The sequence below is a fragment of the Leucopleurus acutus genome, assembly GCF_964270905.1.
Source record: "Leucopleurus acutus genome assembly, chromosome: 7".
NCBI classification, from domain to species: Eukaryota; Metazoa; Chordata; class Mammalia; order Artiodactyla; family Delphinidae; genus Leucopleurus; species Leucopleurus acutus.
Window position 1 is genome coordinate 89,910,257 of NC_139150.1, and position 14,563 is coordinate 89,924,819.

At 43.1% G+C, this 14,563-nt stretch overlaps 2 protein-coding genes across 2 annotated transcripts in view; one reads left to right on the forward strand and one right to left on the reverse strand.

Moving 5' to 3' along the window:
* The window catches only part of IPPK (inositol-pentakisphosphate 2-kinase), a 48,168-nt gene extending 41,257 nt beyond the window's left edge, over positions 1 to 6,911 (forward strand). Inside the window, exons 12-13 of the mRNA XM_082842611.1 lie at positions 4,107 to 4,186; positions 6,583 to 6,911. Of these exons, the coding sequence (XP_082698737.1) occupies positions 4,107 to 4,186; positions 6,583 to 6,808 (306 nt within the window). The 3' untranslated portion in view covers positions 6,809 to 6,911. The remainder of the gene's footprint in view (positions 1 to 4,106; positions 4,187 to 6,582) is intronic.
* Positions 6,912 to 7,015: 104 nt separating this feature from the next.
* Positions 7,016 to 14,563, reverse strand: part of CENPP (centromere protein P) — a gene marked incomplete at its 5' end in the record, with an annotated part of 225,920 nt that continues 218,372 nt past the window's right edge. Inside the window, 4 exons of the mRNA XM_082842608.1 lie at positions 7,016 to 8,484; positions 9,347 to 9,465; positions 9,809 to 9,900; positions 11,048 to 11,127. Of these exons, the coding sequence (XP_082698734.1) occupies positions 8,413 to 8,484; positions 9,347 to 9,465; positions 9,809 to 9,900; positions 11,048 to 11,127 (363 nt within the window). The 3' untranslated portion in view covers positions 7,016 to 8,412. The remainder of the gene's footprint in view (positions 8,485 to 9,346; positions 9,466 to 9,808; positions 9,901 to 11,047; positions 11,128 to 14,563) is intronic.

A 14,563-nucleotide genomic window follows, 5' to 3' on the forward strand; every position in this document is an offset into this window, starting at 1 on the left:
TTAATATGGTCATTATAATTAATTGTCATTTATTTGGGTGTTATCTTTAATTTGTTACTGTTAAAAATGTTTACATTCACATTTTTGTACTTTAACCCTTGTGCACTTAAGCATATCTTCCAGAGTGACTCTTAGAAGTTAAATTGCTAGATTTATTTTTTATAGATTGTCATATTGTCCTCCTGAAAAGATTTTGCCAATTTATATTCCTTCTTGTAACAGTCGAGGGTCCTGTTTCCCACATGCCCTCCAAATTACTTGATATTTCTAGTATTTAAAAGTTTAACTTTAATTTTCTAAGCTTTTGTTTCATTAACCATTTGTAATGTTGAAATACAGCACATATAGAAAAGTGCACAGAAAGAGGTAAAGCTCAATGATTTGTCATAAAGAAAACTCTTGGAGAACTACCAGTTAGGTCTGAATATGGAACACTGGCAGCTAATTAGAATCCCTATTGGTTTCCTGTACAGTTATTCCTCTTGCCTTTCTCCCTCAAGTTAACTATTGTATTGACTTACATACCTATAGTTTAGTTGTTTTTGAACTTTAGTATTACAGAATCATGCATATATCTCGTGTCTTGTTTTTTTTTATGTTCTATATAACATGTATAAGATTTACTCATGTTATTGCATGCATTTCCATATTTTCAGTGCTTTGTAGTGATCTATTTAAATGGATATCACCCATTCTACTGTTGATGGATATTTGAGTTGCTCCCAGTTTTGACCGTTATGAATAAAGTTTCTGCAAAACATTCTTGTACAGATCTCTTAGTGTACATGCACATATGTTTCTCTTGGGTATATTCCTAGGAGTGGAATTTCTGGGTCAGAGGTGTGAGCATATTTAGCTTTAGTAGGTACTATGAAATAGTTTTACCTGTTTATATTCCCTACAACAGGCTAGGGTAGTTCGACAGACTAGGGGGTTCCTGTGGCCCCATACCCTCTCTGCCACTGGGTTGTGGGTCTTTTAAATTTTAGCCATTCTAGTGAATGTGTAACGGTAGCTTATTGTGGTAATGAGATTCAACACCTTTTCATATGTTTATTGGCCATTTATATTTTCTTTTCCATGAGGCACCTATTTAAGTCTCTTGCCCAGTTTTTTGTATGGTTGTCTGTCTTTTTCTTATTGGTTTGAAGGAAATCTTTATGTATTCTGGATAGATGCTCATTGTCAGATATGTGTGCTACAGATATCTTCTTCCACTTGCCGTTTTACTCTCTTAATAAAGTCATTTTCAGAAGGGGAGGTCATAATTTTAAGGTCATTTAATTTACATCTTTTTCCTTCTTTAGCAGTCTTTAAGTTTTATCTACCTTAAAGTCACACAGATATTTTAGAAACTTTGTTTTGCCTTTCACATTTGGTGGGTACCTTCTGCAATTGATTTTTGGTATGGCATGAGGTAAGGTTTTATTTTCATATGCGGTTGTCCTAGAATCATAGGAATTGTCCTGATCACTCTAGAGTCATAATGAATCTTGATACCCAGTAGAGTAAATCCTTCTACTTTCTTCAGGAATGTCTTTCTTTTAATTAATGCCTTGGCTCTTCTTGACCTTTTGCTTATCTATACAAATCTTAGAATCAACTTGTTCAAAAAAAGAAACAGACTCACAGATAACAAAGAATAAATGAGTGGTTATCACTGGGGAGAGGGATGAGGGAGAGGCAAGATAGGGGTTGGGGATTAAGAGGTACAAATTACTATGTATAAAATAAATAAGCTACAAGGGTATATTGTACAACACAGGGAATATAGCCAATAGTTAATAATAGTTATAAATGGTGTATAACTTTAAAAAGTTGTGACTCACTGTGTTGTACACCTGAAGCTTATATAATATTGTACATCAGTATACCTAAAAAAAATTTTTTTTTAAAGAATGAACTTTGTTCAGTTCTACAAGGAAAAGCAACAACAGACCTTTTGGGATTTTGATTGATTTGGCATTAAAATGATGACAAGAGTTGACATCCATACAATATTAAGGCTTCCAACATGGGCGTTTTCTTTTTATTAGGTGTTATTTAAAGTCTGATGAAACATTTTATGATTGTCTTTAGAGAGATCTTATATTTTATTAGATATATTCCTAGATATTTGATGGTTTTAGATATAGATGGTATCTATGTGGATATATAGGAATGTAATTGATTTTTCTACTTTGACCTCTTTTATCTGTCAACCTTGTTGAAGTCACTTACTAATTCTAACAATCTATAGCTTCTGTTGGATTTTCATTATATATAATATATAATATATATATGATTATATATAATCATATTGTTTGTGAATTTGGTTTTTTTTCTTTCCGATCCTTATACTTTTCACTTATTTATTTTGTTTTGCCTAACTGCATATAGTTAATTTTTGTTCCCACTCTCAAAGAGAAAGTATTTACCATTAAGTAAATTGCTTGCTGTAGGTTTTTTTGGGTGTTGCTTAGTTTATTTTTAAAATAAATAACCATTATCAAATTAAGGAAGCTCCCTTCTATTCCTGATTTGTTAAAAGAGTTTTTATCAGGAGTGGGTGTTGAGTTTTTCAATGCTTTTTCTGTTTCTGTTGAGAAGATCATGTGACTTTTCTCCTATTTTCTTTTAATGTGATCACAGGTATACCTCAGAGATATTGTGGGTTTGGTTCCAGACCACCACAATAAAGCAAATATCTTAAAAAAGCAAGTTACATGAATTTTTTGGTTTCCCAGTACATATTAAAGTTATGTTTACACTATATTAAGTGCACAATAGTATTATGTCTTAAAAAATGTATATACATTAATTAAAAAATATTTCATTGCTAAAATATGCTGACCATCACCTGAGCCTTCAGCAAGTAATCTTTTTGCTGGCAGAGGGTCTTACCTCGATGTTCATGGCTAATGACTGATCAGGGTAGTGGTCAGGGTGGTGGCTGCTGGAGGTTGGTGTGGCCATGGCAATTTCTTAAAATAAGACACCAGTGAAGTTTAACACATTGGTTAACTCTTCCTTCCATGAATGATTTATCTGAAGTATGAAATGCTCTTTGAAAGCACTTTACCCACAGCAGAACTTCTTTCAAAATTGGAGTCAGTCCTCTCAAACTCTGCTGCTGCTTTATCAACTAAGTTTACATCATATTCTCAATTCTCTGTCATTACAGCAATCTTAGCAGCATCTTCACTAGTAGATTCCATCTCAAGAAACCACTTTCTTTTTGCTCATCCAGAAGAAGCAAGTCCTCATCCAGTAAAATTTGCTCATAAGATTGCAGCAATTCAGTCACATCTTTGACTTCAGAGTTGAAACACCTGGTTTTTTTTTTTTTTTTTTCTTTTTGGCGGTACGTGGGCCTCTCACTGTTGTGGCCTCTCCCGTTGTGGAGCACAGGCTCCTGACGCGCAGGCTCAGCGGCCATGGCTCACGGGCCCAGCCGCTCCGCGGCATGCGGGATCCTCCCGGACCGGGGCACGAACCCGTGTCCCCTGCATCGGCAGGCGGACTCTCAACCACTGCGCCACCAGGGAAGCCCGAAACACCTGGTTTTGAGTCTAGCCTAGCAGTGCAGAGTGGACAGGTCGTTCTATGTCTGTTTCCTTATCCATAAACTGGGACACTAGCAGTGCCTGCCTGTGGGGCTGCTGTGGGGATGAAGTGAGTTAACACACAGTTGGTGATCCCTCTGTTTGCAGTGTCATTCATGGAAGCTGCATGACATTCTAGTGTGCTATGTGATCTGGGGACATTTTGTTGCTCTAAGCAGGGCCTTGGTGTGTGTCTGTGTGCCGCTATCTTGAGGTATAGAGTGATATGCTCAGTGCTGTCAGTGTGCCTAGCATATCAATAGCTGACGCCACTTACTGCTTTTTCTTCCAAGGTGGGCTGTGATTGTCTTGCCGAAGACAAGCCCTAGGTCCCAGGTTTTGGAATCAGGGTCCATACACTGCCTGCAGTGAGAGGTCAGAGGGCAGCACTGGCCTCTAATGAGCTCTTTGAGACTGGGTCTTCCTAACCTACCCCCAGGTCTGGGACCAGTTCTTGGACCTCTCCAGTGGGGAAGGGTGTGTGTGGCAATGCCATGGAGCTGACCTCTCCTTCCCCTGCAGGTTCAGCAGTACCGGGTCGCCATGACTGCGAAAGACTGCTCCATCATGATCGCACTCTCTCCTTGTCTGCAGGATGCAAGGTGAGGCACCTGCTACTGTGTCGTGTGTCCTTGGTCTAGCAGGGTTTTGTGGATTGGCAAGAGAGTTGGTGTCCCTATATTTAGAGAGGCTCTGGCAGGATCACGTTTATTAACAGAGGCCGATTTCCAAGGCCTACTTGATATCATGGGGATTATTAACTCTTGCTCTTTAGAAGTTTGTAATACAGTCAAAAAGACATTATTGAGAATAATTTTAAAAGCTTGTTCATTCAAGTTTACTATTATTTTCTAAGAAAATATCTCAAGGGCTTGGATACTGTGGTCCAAATTCCTTTCTCTCAAAGAAAACCCCAAGCTACCATCATGGCTCAGAGGCCCAAGAAGCTGTAGGTTCCTGTGGGCCTTATTTTTCCTCCTTTTACCAGGTCCTGATGTGCCGACCTTTATAGTCATTTTGAAGCCTTTAAAACAACATTCCATTGTTCTGCTTCCTCTTTGCAGCATCTTCTCCTGGACATCATTATCCAGTCCCCTCTCTGCCTTTTTTAGGGATTCAGGATGAACCTGATAATCTTCTCTCAGTGATTAGATGGCATCTTCAGCATTGATCTTCAGGGTGCCAAACCCCACACACAGTTTTGCAGAATGTTTCACAATCATCTGATGTGTGTTCCTGGGTCAAGATGATCTCGTCACTGGCTGCCAGCCACCCGTTTTTCCGATGCTTTTGAACTAAACATTCCCAGGAGTCCTGCTTCTTGGCAGGCACAGAATTGTCCACTTTCTGATAGGAAACACAGAGGGACATTTATAGGGCGTAACTGAAATATTTAAAAAAAAAAAAAAAAAAAAAGGTTGTTCTATTTAGTTGAAAACTCATTATCCCCTAAGAAAATGCCCCCAGTGGTTAGTGACAGGAATCCGTTTGGATTAAGCAGTGTTGTTAGATGAGAGAAAACCACACAGATGTGATTATCTATTGCCCTTCCTGAAGCAAGGATGCAGTCAGGATACAGAAATGTGAGGGGCTGAGGGCCAGGAGTCCTGACACCCTTGACCAGCTGCTCAGCAGAAACCGACATGGTGGGAGAGGAGCAGGGACACGTGTCTAGAAACTTCTGAGCCGTGTGATCACCAGTGTCATCCCCAGGGCAGAGAAGCATTTCAGGTGTCAGGAACCTCAGGCCTGGGCTCACTGGGAGCTCGAGGTCAGCAAATGGTCAGACTCTCCTCAGCAGTGGCTCTTGGGCTGTGCTCCCACCAGCCTCTGCGTGATGGACTCCTCTCTTTATTCATGTCATCTTATTGGGTGTTGGTTCTGATGTGATGTGAGGTATCCTATAAAACTGAGGGCCAGAGATGTTCACTGTCCCAGCCCCGCTGTGTGGAGCTTGGGTTTCAGGCCCTGAGACTGAGACTCAGAAGCAAGACCTTAATTTGTACACGTGTTCTCTGCTGTTCAGGAGGGAGTAGCTAAGACCCCAGCAAATGAGCCAGGGATTCGTTTTTCCTGTAAATAGTATTTCTGAGCAGGAATTGAGCTAGAGTCTAGGCCTTGATTAGGCTCATTAAATAGGAATGTTTTATCTGCCTTCCCCCTCCCAGGCAGGAGGTTTTGAAATTGGTATTTTGTTTGCTTGTTTTGTTTTTGTAATAACTTTGAAATCTAGAAGAGTAGTACACATGGAGAAACCCGGACTCCTGAGTACTTCTCTCGGGCTAAACTGAGCTCATATAACGTATCTAACCAGTCACCTGGATGCATACTATGTGTCAAGCACTCTGAGAGCTAAGTGATATATGTAGCAATCTTAGTACAAACTTCAGAATTAGCCTGAAAGTGTTTTTTAAGTACAAGTAATTGTTCATATTTCATTATAAGCATACAACTATTACAATATTTAGAAAGACCACAACTAAACCCTAAGAAACAAAACACCAAACACTGCAGATACAATTTGAGAATAAAACGTGAGATTAGATCTCTCTCTCCAAAAGTGAAAAAGTATAAAGGAGCAAGAGTTTCTCACCAGACGCTAAAGGACACGAAAAGAGAAGTCTGTCCTCAACATTTTATCCGTTTGGCTGTTGAATAGCCAGATCTACTTTCCCCATTTTCTTAGGTTTTGTAATACTTGGCTCATGATAAAGTAACTTTCTTAGCATTCGTTTATACTACTGGGATATGGTGAATATCAATCGAGTATTCTACATAATTGCTTTTCCATCTTTCTGCACATTAACTCTCTCTTGTCTGGTGTGCTGGCGGGTATCACAGTAGGTGCCTCTCTTGCAGAAGTTTCTAGCACTAGTACATACAGTTGGCATAGACAGAGATGGAATGCATATTGATGCACAGAATGGGTGCTCTTTGTGGGTTGGGTTGAGAGGATTTGGGAGGTTTGCGTATTCTGAAATTGTTCTTTTGCTTCCAGCTCCGATCAAAGGCCCATTGTCCCTTCATCGAGATCCAGGTTTGCCTTCTCCGTGTCTGTGCTGGATCTTGACCTCAAGCCCTATGAGAGCATTCCTCATCAGTATAAACTGGATGGCAAGATAGTCAACTACTATTTAAAGACTGTACATGCCAAAGACGCCACCGTGATGTCAACTAGGTTCAAGGAAAGCGAAGATTGCACATTAGTTCTCCATAAGGTCTAACTTTTTTCCTGTAGTGGTTTTGAAACTTGAACATAGAATGTGAAGGTTGAATGATAGAGTTTCTGTTGTGTTGGGTGACTTTTGGCTGTGAATGTTTTTGCTGTTCAACCCCTGTTCAGGTGGGACTGCCTCTGGGAGACACAGAATGGAAGAGCACTAGAGACATCTTCCAAGGCAAGGAATGTTGGACGTGAGCCCAGCAGTGTGCTGTGTCCAGGAGGCCCCTCTGGGCAGTTCTCCCTTTCCACGCAGGGCTCACGTCTAATCTCTAAAAAGCCTTATAAGACCCAAGGTTTGGATCTCCTACCACCAGAATCCTAACACAGAAAACTTGAATTGTCACATATACCTTAGCGTTTGGACTTTTAAGAAAACACAGATACTACTGGAACTTTCCCAGCTGAGTTACTTGGTCACTTTTCCAATGCAAGCCATGTGTCAGCACAGGTTTAGTGGTTCCCTGCTGTGGAGAGCAATAAGTTGTTGATATGGACATCAGTTTTGAGCAGTGGACTCAGAGTCCCTGTGGAGATGCCATACCCACCACTCTGCACAGGGTCAGCAGGGAGCGTGGCACTCAGGGCAGGGGTTGACACCACTCATGCGAGCACTGACTTTTTTTTTGTGCTGAATGATTTTATCCTCTTTAACTTTAGGGGAGACAAGGTGTTCTTTCCCACCTGAAATTGCTGCTGTGGGAGCTGGAAGCAGAGCTGCAACTCTGAGCTGCTGTGCCCAGCGTGGGTGTCATGGGGTGGCTGTGCTCCTGCCAGCTCTGGGTTCCTGGCATTTTTGGGTGTTTGGGAAACCTCAGCTACTTCTGCCAGAGCCAGCATCGAGTTTTCCCTCCTTCCCCATACCTGTTCCTCCCTTGGGTTTCACTAAGATGTGTGGTGTTAGTGGCCTTGAGTGGTGCTGGACCACCTCCCCATCGGGGCTGCCCAAAGCCCTGCTTCCGCAAGACTCCTGGCTGGCACTATGAGGGTTCTTGTTGGGGTCACCAAAAGTGTGCCCAGCTGCTATGAAAACTGTTGGGAATCTTGGCTTCAGTTTTTTATTCTATGGTAGGTTGTATAGATTATTTATATCATCATTTTGAGGGACTAATGAAGGCTTATTGTAATATAATATTAGTGAAACCATGGGATTGTATGAAAATACTACACAAAAAATAAGAATATTTTGCTGATTGTAAATTTTTGTGGGGAATTTTGTGATAAATTGAGAATTATGCTTATTAGAATCAAGCCAGCTCTTCCAGAATTTATTCTCCAATTCTGTCCTATCATTTACTTCTTACTACCATTTACCACTTACTACTTAATTTTACACTCAGAGGTTCAAAAACATATTCAAAGGACACACATCTCTCATTCAGGTGGTGTGTTGGGGTACAGGGGCTTTGGAGATTCCACTCATAGGGATGTGCATGGAGCCGCGTTCTCATGGGCAAGTTGCAGGCTCCAGAGTGTGTGGAAGTAGGCAGCTTCCAGAGTTGTTTTGGCCTGAGGTTCCTTGTTGCTGGCCTGGGGTGAGGATGGTCTTGGCCAGGGTGTGCAGAGGACCCTGAGTGCCTGTGTGCAGAGCTCTGGAACGCCAGCTCCTCAAGGAGGTGGGCTGGGTAGCCTCCTGTTGCCTGTCCTGGCTGGTCTGGACTGTCTGAAAACCATCACCCTCTACTTGGGGGGAAGAGGTGATAGATGAGTGTCCCCTGCTAGGGGGTCTTGACCCAACCCTTTGCTCTTCTCACACTCCACCACGGCCCCTGCTCTGAGGCTTTCATTTGATCGAAACAATGTTTTCACCCATTCTACTTTAAACTGGCAACTCAGGTCAGTGCAGCACTTAGACTCTGGGGGACTTTAATGAAAACACTGTTTCTTCTGTGCAGAGGGACCAGGGGTGCTAAGGTCCTGTGTGAAGGGACAGTGCCGTATTTGCTGTCTTACTGTGTTTTTTTATGCTAACCGCTCTACTTTTTTTGTGGAAGACCAAGAAGAGTGAATGTCAGAGGACTTGCTGCTGAGAGGTGCTGCGAAAGCCTCCAAGTGCTGCTTTCCAGAGCCAGGAGGCGAGGAGGGTGGTGTGGCTCCCCAGAGGTTTCTGAGGGATGTCTAAGAGATGAGGCTGCATTGGCAAGCCCTCCAAGAGTCCCTAGGTGGTGGGTGACAGGAGGAGGGCCGACCTTTGAGATGGGCTGGGGCCACCTCTGCCCTCATATTCATACCATGGGGGGCGCACAGTGGCTCCCCACATCCCAAGGTGGGCAGCCACTCCTGTACTTCCTCAGATGTTGAGTTTACTTTTAAAAATACACTATATGTGTCACTTATTTGGTATTTTGAATTTAAATAACTATTTATTTTTCATGTCCTGACAACTTATATATAATGTGCCATAACTGCATAAACATGTTCTAGAGGTAAGGTTTCTAAGTGGAAAAGAGCAAATTTTTATATTCAATAAAATCACATGCCTCCAGGTGCAGCATCTTACTTCTACGTGTAGTTTTTCACTGTTTGGGAACTAGTTGCTTGCCTCTGTGTGAAGTGATTTAATCAGACTTTCCAGAGTGGCTTCAATGCCCAGCACGCCCAGTAGGGTTCGGAAGCTGAGAGGAGCAGTTTCTATGACTCCGTTCTTGTCCAGTTCCAGGGCTGTAAAGAAAACAAACTGGGTGAGAAACTTCACCGAGACAATGCCCTCATTCTCTGCTGGCCACACTGAATGGGAAGGCAGGACGACTGAATCATGACCTTGAACAGAGCACTTACCCAAAGGCCTGCGGCAGAGACACTGAGCGCTCAGCCTAGGAGGGCCGTGGGGGCGCAATCCCCCTTGCCTGTGCTTTTTGAGTGATTATGGACAAAAATATTTTGAAAAGTGATTTAAAAAGTACATTAATGAAATTTTTGACTTTTGATTCTTGCCATATAAACCCAGATGAAATAAGTAGGTGTCTGTGTTGAGCATAGTGAGAAATCACCAGAACATCCCTACCTTGCAGCGGCACCTTGGTGAGAAGATCCAGCTTTGGCAAAACCTTCCCTTCTTCATCTATTTGTATCCTCCAAACAATTACTAGTTCAAACCTGAAAGAGGTAAGATGCATTGCTAAGTGCTCTTGAAATCAGACTAAACTGTATGCAGCACCTGCCTCTCTCCAGAGGAGAGGATGCCCACCCAGGCAGGAGTGCTGCTGTCCTCCCAACCATCCTGGGAGTTCCTGCCCTTCCCCAAGGCCGTGCTCGGACTCTCCTGATCTTAAAGACCCACAGATGAAGAGAGAATATGGCCAGTGAAACATGAAAAGATGTTCAACATCATGAACAAACAGGAAAATGGGAACTAAGACCATAGTAAGATACTGTTTGTACCCACTGCATATTAGTGTGATCATACAAGTGAAGTACAGGATATAGAGCAATAAGAGCTTAAAAATTACTGGTGGGAAACATAAGTTGATAAACTACTTTGAAAAGAATTTGGCAGTGATAGCTGAATCTGCCCTATGACCCAGGAATTTCAGGTATATGCCTAAGAGAAGGCATGTATGGTATATGCCTAAGAGAAGCTTGTGTACTTGTGTGCCAGAGGACATGAACAGGAATGTTAGAAATAGTGGAAAATGATGAATAACCCAAATGCCCAAGACTGAAGAATGCAGAAATACATATATTCACCTAATGGAGTATAAGCACTGAAAATGAATAAACTACAGCTATATGCACCATCAGAGGTGAATTTTGGAAATAATGTTGAATAAGGCAAGTTCCAGAAGCTTACATAGCTACAACACCATTTTAAGAAGCAAAACATCTTTAGGCACAGGTCACAGAAGCACATCCTGTCCATGTGCACATAAAGGTGCCCATGGTGGGTGGAGGGAGACCCAGATGAGTTCTCCCCTCACTCAGTGCTTGATGACTCCCCACATTTCTTGAAATAAGTTGGTGAAAATAGAGCTCCACCCCTCGTGGCCTCCCCTCCTTGGCCTCCTAAGGACCCCAGCAGTGAGACTGGCACCTTTTCCTTACAGACCCCATCTGTGTTTACAGTCCCCACATGGTCCCCCTTGTGCTCTCCTGCCATCAGCTGCTTATCTGTTATGACTCCACAGACATATCTCAAGATGTCAGTTAGGTGGTTTACATTTGTTTTCTATTGGTAATCCTCATTTTTAACAGGAAACAACCGTCTGGGTGTTGGGGAGGGACTTGGTGGGGCCTGTGCACTCACCCTGGTCGGCTGGGGTTCCTGATGCCCATGCAGCTGGAGGAGGCCCCCTCTGAAAGGTGCACAGCCTCTGGGTACCTTTCCTGTGGGGAGAAGAAACGGTTAGAGAAATCTGTGGGGCGCAGGGACGCTGTTCCAGGTGACTGAAAAGAAACAAGAAACCCTTTTCAGGTGTGTCTCGCATTCCCTGAAAGTCTTTAATTTTCAGGTGTGCCATTTTCTCATCCAGGCATCATGGCGTCCTGGCCATGGCCGTCCTCACTCCTGCCTTCTGTGGTCATCAGCACTGCCTGTTCTAGATCTCCACTGACACACAGCCTCCAGGATTCCACACCATCAAGCGCCCAGTGTTAACAGGTTACAGAACTCCATTCTGATTTCACTGGCTTGTCTACCCAAGGCCCCACAGCGTTTGGCCGACCTGCTTCCTTTGTCTGTGTCTTGTGACCTGGACAGCTTGAGGAGGCTGGTCAGGCATGCCGGCCAGCTGACCCACCAAGGTGATGCTGATCCTGATGACTGAAGTGAGGTGCTGTCCGCCAGGTTTCTCATTGTAAAGCAAATGTTTTTCTCTAGAGTGCTAGCATTTGGCCTTAAAAGCCTTTCAAACTGAGGCCTGTGGGCTGGTCCCCACCACAGTGGATGCTTCCACCATCTGTCCTCACACTTGCTGCCGAATGGCCCTAGCCTGCATATTGGTAACTGTGGGCACTTGGCTCCTGCACAGCCCGTGCGGGGCCACCTGGACTCTCCCAGTGACCTGTGTGTCTCCCCCAGGCATGGTGTCTGGCTATTCTGGATAATAGGGTTTCAGGGAGCATGCTCTGCTAAAAGTTAGCTTCATGATGAGATCATGTACCATTTTAGAGTCAAAAGTATCTTCTCTAAAATGGAAAGGAAGTCGAATTTCACGAGTTTCTAGGCTTGCAACTCTAAAGTAGGGTTGGCTTTTCCCTCCATGTAATGTAATAGTTCTGGAAATGTCTGCTTCTATTATTTGTAGGGGGCTCTGGGAACCTCTAGTATTAGACTTGACTTGTAGATTGTTAGAATAACAAAGCTTTGCAAGAATCTGAACAGAATGTTCACAACAAATAGAGTAATGAGTGGCCCCATCTTCTCAATTCTTGGAAAAACTTATTTTTGTTTGTTCTTCTGAGAACAGATTGCGGGGTTGGGGTGATATGATAGAGACTAAAAGTAGGCTCCACAGTAAGATTCTAAGTTCCAAAAGGGTCAGCTTTTGAAAGACACGTTTTCTTTCCCTCTTCTCACAGCTCCTGCTGTAGAAACGGACACCTGGACTGATGCTGAAATCACATGTAAGCCCGGCCATGTCCCAAATCCAAACCCAAACCCAGCCATCGTGGCTGCCCCAAACCTCATGGAAGGAAAGTGAGGTGCGGCTTCCTCTGAGAAATGTCTGATCTAGCAGCCAGTCAGAGACACCCCTCCTCCTGCAAGAGAAGGGGCAGGGCTGGAACTGGGGGTGAGCAGAACTTGCCTGCTTCAGAGGCTGGGGCCTTCCTGAGGATGCAGGTACTTGATGGGCTGAAGAAAATCAGCTCCTGTCAAATGAGGTCTTGTGGGGACAAAGATGTGTCATAACCTTTAAAGGGCCAGCCACATATCAGTGAGTTTGTTGCCAGCGCGTGAGGCCAGTGTTCTCAGACCCCTGTGTAAGAAAGATGCTGATGGTGCGAGAACACGTCCAAACACCAAGCCATTCTGACCAAAGGCTGGGTTGGGCCTGGTTTAAACTTAGATGATTTCTAATTTCAGCGAAATAGTTTTTATGAGAAAATGTATACCTAAGTTTTTAAAATGGAAAGAGTGCTGGGTGATTTTTAAACCTCAGGCTCTTCTAAATTAATAACAGCTGTATGAGGAATGTAAAGGAGAACATGTGAATGTGGCAGTGTAACTTCCAGGCTCAGCTGGAAGCACATGGCCTGGGCCAGTTCCAGCCTGAGGCTCAAGGGCTTGGTCTGCTTCCAAGCAGACCTCACAGCCTCTCTAGGCCTTCTCCTCATGAGCAAAAGGAGGGTTTAGATTAGAAACTTTCTTTAAAAAAAATAAAATTTACTCTCTTTAGTTTTTAAAATAAAAAACCAAAAGTAGAAACACTAACGTTAGGAAGAGATCAGGCATTTAGTATGTGTTTCTGGAGACCTTTTAGGGGCTTGTGTGGAAAGTTCCCTTTTATACAAGTTAATAATATTGCCCTGTTTATCCAGCTTCATTCACTTGTCTGGTGACCTCAAATATTCAAAGCTGACAGGAAGAAAGCAACTAAAGGCTGAAGAGTAGCCCAGAGACGCAACATAAAAAGCACAGTCTAGATACCGTCAACGATAGAAATACAAAGGGTGGGTCTCGTCCACATGAGACATGTACAGGTGGCTTTGAGGGAGAAGACAGATAAGTTGTGAAATGTGATACAACTCTAAATGCAAAGTGGGCCTGAGGTCATAGCATAAGATCAGCATATTTCAATAGCGATTGAAAGTTTTACATATTACCATATTTGACATTCAGAAAAGCCAACTGAATCACCAAGAAAGGATTAAGATGATGTACTCTGATAAGGCAGCAATCTGGCCAATATATTTTAGAATATTTAACATGAAAAAATAGCTTCACACAAAAAAAGTTGACTGGAAAGTTATCAGCCTGACCTGGAAAGCACCTTAGATACTTCACATGCTGCCACTGGTGAAACTAAGGTCGAGGTCTGGTACATAAAGGGAGCAAATGGGAGGCCTGTGCTTCCCAGTGTTGTTGGGAAGGCTGGGAACAGGCTGCATGGTGCGGGTCCTTTGCACACACTGGGCCTGTCAGCCTTCCATAGGAAGCTTGTTCTAAGCGGTGATTCAAAATGGATGTTTATTTAGCTGCTTGCCATATGCCTGGACTTTTCAGTCAAGAACTCTCCTGGTGTTTATGATAGAAAAAATGGTAGCTGTGAGAAAGTTGCCAATTTGTTATTCATCCCAGTTTTCTACCTGAGATCTACTCTGCTGTTGGAATGGCTGCTGGATGCTGGTCCAAAGGGAAGAGAATTTTAAACAGAACTTTAGAGAAAACCAGCCTTGTGTTACGGATCAGTCATACCATCCCGCTTCACCCCCCACCCCCACTTAAATGAATGGGAAACCTTGAGTCTTTAGTTTAAATGTACCCTTGAGTGTCCATAGATATACTAATTCATCTTGACTTTAATATTTTCCCAAAGATTATGTCTGTCTGATTCAGTAATTTTTTTCCCTAAATTGAGGTATAATTCACATTAACAAAATTCACTTCTTTAAAGTGTATAATTCAGTGAGTTTTGGTATATTCACAAGATTATGCAACCATCACCAGTTTCTAACTGCAGAACATTTTCATCCCCTCCTCCCCCGCCCTCGCTCCGTAAAGAATCCCTGTTCCCTTTAGTTACTGTGCTGTTGGGGAGAGGTGGGCACGGGTAGGAAGATGTGGGACTCCCAACACAGGTCAGTCTGTGGAAGTGCCCAT